This window comes from Neophocaena asiaeorientalis, unplaced genomic scaffold (assembly GCF_003031525.2).
Source record: "Neophocaena asiaeorientalis asiaeorientalis breed wild unplaced genomic scaffold, Neophocaena_asiaeorientalis_V1.1 scaffold302, whole genome shotgun sequence".
Taxonomy (NCBI): Eukaryota; Metazoa; Chordata; class Mammalia; order Artiodactyla; family Phocoenidae; genus Neophocaena; species Neophocaena asiaeorientalis.
In genome coordinates this window covers 887,408-893,512 of record NW_020174038.1, presented here as the reverse complement: position 1 = coordinate 893,512, position 6,105 = coordinate 887,408, and the positions used below count along the sequence as shown (strand labels likewise).

Here is a 6,105-nt window from a genome sequence, read left to right as displayed (position 1 = left end):
AAGCAAAGTGACATACACGCTCATGATCGGTTCTTACAGCCACTCCGTAAGGCAGGTAAGAAGTTATTAGCTTTGGGAAACCAAGGTTTCCCAAATGCCAACGGATGGGCCCGAGGTGACGTAGCCAGGACGTGGCAGGTCCAGGAGGCACACCCGGGTCCTTGTCGCATGTGTCTCCCTCGTTTTAGAGCCCCCCAGAGGCCCAATGGCTGTCACGAGGGTGGGAGAGGGCTAAACAGGCCATTCTCTCCCTCTGGTCTCTGGTCGGGCCTCAGCATTTCCCAGATGGCTTGAGACCATATTGTGTGCTGCCCATGTGCTGCTCTAAATAACACGAGCACGCAGTGAAAAAGGCCTCTCTTCTCTCCGTATTGAGAAGAAAACCGCTGTAGGCTGTACCTTTTGGCCCTTCTTTTGCTCGAATACCTTCTTTAACCAAGAGAAAGCAGGCCTCAGATTTGGCCTTCGGAAAGCAAGGGAACTGAGTTAGAATGAATAGCACTGTTTTGTTTTTCTTGTATTTATTATACGGCTGCCTTCTGTTTACAGCAAGTCATAGCTGTTTTTCAAGGTGGTAGTGAGATACAGTTTGCTTTTGAAGTAAATTTCTTTAAATAAGAAGAGTGAACCTGTTGAAAGAAAAACATCGTGTAAATAATTGTCTAAGTGGGGACCTCCCTGGTGGCACAGTGGTTAAGAGTCCGCCTGCCAATGCAGGGGACACGGGTTCGAGCCCTGGCCCGGGAAGATCCCACATGCTGCGGAGCAACTAAGCCTGCGCACCGCAATGAAGAGTAGCCCCCGCTCGCTGCAACTAGAGAAAGCCCGCGCACAGCGCCAAAGACCCAACGCAGCCAAAGATAAATAAATACAATAAATAAATTTATTTAAAAAAATTGTCTAATGGCCCTCACATATGGTAAAAGACCTGGTGGTGGCACAGGAGTGACTGAAGTTTAGGAAATACTCGTATCCAATAGAGATTAAACGTCTTCATTATTCATAACAATAAAACAGCTACTACTGAGTATCAGTTATATGCCAGGGACTTTAAATTTGTTATTTCTAATCTTTATAAAAACCCTATGAAGTAGTTATTTTTTTAAATAATCTTTTACTTTTCTTTTTTTGTTTTATTTTTTGGCTGCATTGGGTCTTTGTTGCTGAGCATGGGCTTTTTCTAGTTTCAGCAAGTGGGGGCTACTCTTCGTTGCAGTGCGCAGGCTTCTCATTGTGGTGGCTTCTCTTGTTGCAGAGCATGGGCTCTAGGCACGCGGGCTTCAGTAGTTGTGGTGTGTGGGCTCAGTAGTTGTGGCACACAGGCTTCATTGCTCCGCAGCACGTGGGATCTTCCCAGACCAGGGATCGAACCCATGATTCCTTGCATTGGCAGGTGGATTCTTAACCACTGGACCACCAGGGAAGTCCTAGACTTTGTTTTCTTTTTTTAACTTTCACTATCCCATTCATTTAGTGACAGTACTGACTTAAAGACATGTTATATGACATTTCAGCAACACTGCTTTTTTGACACCCTTAATCTTCCGTGGAACATTTTTGTACAGATCCATTAACAGGTATCTCTGTCTTTGATGATCAGTATCTAACATTTTCGTGCACTCATCTTCCTCAGCTGTGATCTTAGAACTCTTCACAGCAGACAGTCCAAGGCCCTGGCTTGGAAGGCCGTTTCACTGGGGCTCAGCTCAGCCCTCGGAGGCAGTTTGCGGGCACATCTCTGACGCCTACCTGCTCCTGAGCCTTCTCCCCTGGAGGATGAGGGTCGCTCAAGGAAAGCCTGCCCGGCTGGAGCCACAGAATCCCGCCACTTTATAAACAGCCTCGTTCCTAATCTACCTCCCTGCTCCTTTCTGAGCCAGCGACCCAGTCCACTGGCTGGAAGATTCTGTCCAGAACTGTGCAGACGGGTCTCCATGCCGCTGCACCAGGAAAAGTGAGGACAAAATCACAAGCTGCCTCAAAAGGGGAGAAGAGAGGAACTCTCACGCAGTTGCTTCAATTCAAACCAGCTGTGAGTGACTAAAATGCCCAGTTTATCCCGAGGTATACGTGGGTCCACTCACATTTGGCTCTAGGCCCCCAACTGCAGTCCACTTCTCCCACCACTAGATGGCAATCCCGTTTTTTAAAATTAATTAATTTATTTATGTATTTATTTTTGGCTGCGTTGGGTCTTCGCTGCTGCGTGCGGGCCTTCTTTAATTGCGTCCAGCGGGGGCTGCTCTTCGTTGCGGTGCGCGGGCTTCTCATTGCAGTGGCTTCTCGTTGCAGAGCACGGGCTCCAGGTGTGCAGCCTTCAGTAGTTGTGGCATGCAGGCTCAGTAGTTGTGGTGCACGGGCTTAGTTGCTCCGCGGCATGTGGGATCTTCCCGGACCAGGGCTCGAACCCGTGTCCCCTGCATTGGCAGGCGGGTTCTTAACCACTGTGCCACCAGGGAAGCCCGGCAATCGTGGTTTTTTGTTTTGTTTTGTTTTTGTTTTTGCGGTACGCGGGCCTCTCACTGTTGTGGCCTCTCCCGTTGCGGAGCGCAGGCTCCGGACGCGCAGGCTCAGCAGTCATGGCTCACGGGCCTAGCCGCTCCATGGTATGTGGGATCTTCCCGGAGCGGGGCACGAACCTGTGTCCCCTGCATCGGCAGGCGGACTCCCAACCACTGCGCCACCAGGGAAGCCCGTCAGCAATCGTGTTTTAAAGCAGATTTTATTCAAGCAATAACACTGTTGAAGTTCAAAAGTAAAAAATAACTGTTTTCACCCCATTATGTTGGAATAAGTCTTAAACCCTTTTGTGAGTGAAGATGAGGGAAAGCAGGACGTTTCAGCAGCCACTGGTGGGCGCGTGAGCTGACATCGCACTTGTCGGGGGACTGGGCAGTGATGCTCACGCCCTGCACGTCCTGGGACCTGGCAGACATGGCAGGTCTCACCCTTGATAAGGACGAGGATGGCCAACACGTACTGTGTTCCTGCTGTGTGCCAGGCACGAAGCCTCATTTAATCCCCACAACTCTAAGAAGTACTATTATTTCCCCTCAATTTACAAATGAGGAAGTCAGCCGCAGAAAGGTCAGGTAACTCGCCCAAGGTCACAGAGCTCGCAAGTGGCAGAGCCACAATCCACACCCTGCTTCCACTGCGCCGCACACGGCTCGTGTTCCAGGAAACAGGTACACCTGGGGGTGCTCACTGAAGCACTGTCTGCAGCAGGGAAACACTGTTGGTCTAACAGCCCACGGGCGAGACCGTAAAGCACAAGGGGACAAGGCAGGGCGCTTGGGAGCCGTGCGCTAGATTTAGTGGTGGTCAACCTGGATGATCTCAGAGACTGATGTTGAGACACAGCAGTAAAAACCAAGCACAGAAATTAGAACTGTGTTATTCATGACGACCAGCACAGGTATAAGTAGTAAGACCATAAAAGGATACGCTCGAAATAGCGCACCCCGTTTATGATGGTGTTTGTCTCAGGGGAGAGGCAAGTGGGATTAGGGAAAACGGCTTTTATCTGTAGTGTCTATTATCTTTTTTCTCTCTCTCTTCCTCCCTCCCTCTTGAGCAAAAAGGAAAAAACTCAAACCCTACTCTAACTCAGAAAAGCATTTTATGATTGATCTTCACAAACACATTTCTTTTTTAAAATATTTATTTGGCTGCGCCGCGTCTTAACTGCAGCATGCCGGATCTTAGTTGCGGCACGCAGGATCTTAGTTAAGGCATGTGGGATCTAGTTCCTCGACCAGGGATTTAACCCGGGCCCCCTGCACTGGGAGCGTGGAGTCTTACTCACTGGACCGCAGGGAAGTCCCCACGAACGCAGTTCTTACACCTGACAGCTGTGACTGTCAAGGCAACAGGTGAGCCTTTGCTCAGGCAGGGTATCTCCCCAGAGATTCCCCCAGGCTCCCTCCTCGGGTGTAAACAGCTCATGAGTTCAGCAGGTTAGGCCTCCAGCCACAGCACATCTTTGTTAACCTGGAAAAGAAGGATGGAGGGAAAGGAAGGGAGCCCGGGAGTCAGTTCTGCCTTTTACTTAGTAATTGGTTTGCTTTAAGATGGTGCTTCTCTTTAGGACACCAGCTCCAAACAACTGAGGTGTTTCTTTAAACATAAAAGTTCCAACTGTTCCCTTGCTTCGCTTTTTGTGTGTAGGAGGAGGGTAGGGTAGGTTACAATCAAATGTTTAATTGCTCAGGTGGAAAGGTCAGTGATTAAAACAAATTTCCCCCCTCCAACTTCTTCTAAAGCTGTAGGCAAATTGGTTACCTAGAAACACAATGACTTATGACTAACCGGCCTCCTGTATTGACCAGGGTCAACACATATGAAACCATAGGTCATTCGTTGACAAGTTTTCCTAGAACTCTGAAAGGTTTATAGAGGTTAATGTTCCCAGATTAACGGGGGCTAATGGCTCTGAACAAGAAGCCAGGTCTGAGGGGAAAAAAATCGAAAACTGGTTTTTAGTGCCAGCATGGAGCTTTTGCCAGCTGCGAAATGCATTAATAAGAATGTGCAGGGTGGGGGCGGGGAAGAAGAGTAGAATTGCAGAGGAAAGGTGGAATAGCTTGGCGTGCAGATTAGCTTTGACTAACGGATTGCCTCAAAGCTCAGGACGGTAAGGCTCTGTTCTGCACTTCTGTGAGGAGGCCTCAGAAGAGCAATCTATACTTCCTTTTACAAATACTTTAATTATCCTGTTGCAAATCCTGTTTCCCTTCCCTGGAGTTTAATATGCCACATCGCTTAGGGGAACAAGTGGTTCCAAGTATTAGGAACACCCACGGTAGTTCTGGAAGAGCTGTGACTCCGTGAGAAACTTCCTCTTCTGCCGTAGTAGCGAGACAAGCTCTTTTCAGTTGACCTCCCCCGCTCAGGGGAATGAGAGCCTCCTTCACTGGAGAGCCTGAGGCGTGTGGTGGATGCAGGGAGGAACCGGTGCAGTTCCGGAGGCCTTAACTGTTTTCACTCCCACCACGCCTTCCCGGTAGGACTGAGGGTCTTTCATGGAACAATTCGCGCCACCTCAGCTTGGGAGACTTGGGACAGAGTGACAGGTCCGAGGTGTGTTTATCTTAAGCCGAGAGAACCTGCTGGGTCTGGGCTCCCCAACTCTAGGGTGAGGCTTGGTGGAGCAGTGGCCACACCTGCTGGGACAGCTCCGAATGCTCTCACTTGGTTTCTGACTTTGGAAATTACAGGCTACAGGAATATACGCTGCTTGAAAAATATGTGAGGTGTGTGGAGTCAACACCAGGTCTCCCTCAATCCTCCCCCCTCCTACCCGAAGCTTACTTTCCGTGTGAGGTGACCGTGGTCAAGGGCACCTCCTTCGTGTGTGCATGTACATACAACACACCCCAGAGCTACTGGGTCAATGGTAAAATTCTGAATTTAGAAACAAAATCTAAACAATTCCAGGTTTGTGAAATCACTCTAAATGCACAAAGTTAAATGAAAAGCAAAACCAAAAGCCTCATTCCTTAATCACATCTTATATTTTCTTATAATTAATGGCTAACGAAGGAAAAAAGTGTTTGTAGCACCCTACTATTTTAAGACAGCAACTGTAACTTAAATGCTAATCTACTCCATAAAACAGGGAGCCTTCCCCCAGGGCTGTAGTGGGCGTTTATTAAGTCTCCCGAACCCAGGGGCAACTAGTCAGTTTTATTACTTATTAAACATAGGAAAAAATTACATGTTATTATTGTTTCCCATAGCTGGAAAATTCCACAAACAATACATTTTCTACATGTACACAATCCCTTGACTCAAACCAGAAGCTAGCTACCAAAATACCTACAATTACGATCTCAGACTGGAGCCTGGCTGCTTCTGAGGGTTATTTGGTGGGATGCCAAGGGGCATTGCCCACGATAATGTGAGTGTGCTCCATCTGTCCAGAGAGCAATGTCTACTTGAGGCTAAGGAATCATGTTTATTTTTCAAAAATGTCAAATGGAAGCTTTTTCCCCCAAATTAAATACAGGGAACCACATACATAAAACAAGTTTTAGGAGCCGGCACTGGCAGCAATAGTTGGCTGATACAAATTCTCACTGCACACATACCCTAGGGGTGCGC

General features: G+C 48.3%; 1 protein-coding gene across 2 annotated transcripts in view; it reads right to left on the bottom strand.

Moving 5' to 3' along the window:
- Positions 1-542: 542 nt before the first annotated feature.
- Positions 543-6,105, bottom strand: part of MGME1 (mitochondrial genome maintenance exonuclease 1) — a 14,579-nt gene continuing 9,016 nt past the window's right edge. Inside the window, exon 5 of one of the 2 annotated variants that reach the window (XM_024753701.1) lies at positions 543-629. In XM_024753701.1, coding sequence (XP_024609469.1) covers positions 567-629 — 63 coding nt within the window. In that variant the 3' untranslated portion in view covers positions 543-566. Of the gene's footprint in view, positions 630-2,648; positions 3,994-6,105 lie in introns of those variants that run through there. The other variant, XM_024753702.1, reaches the window with a different exon arrangement.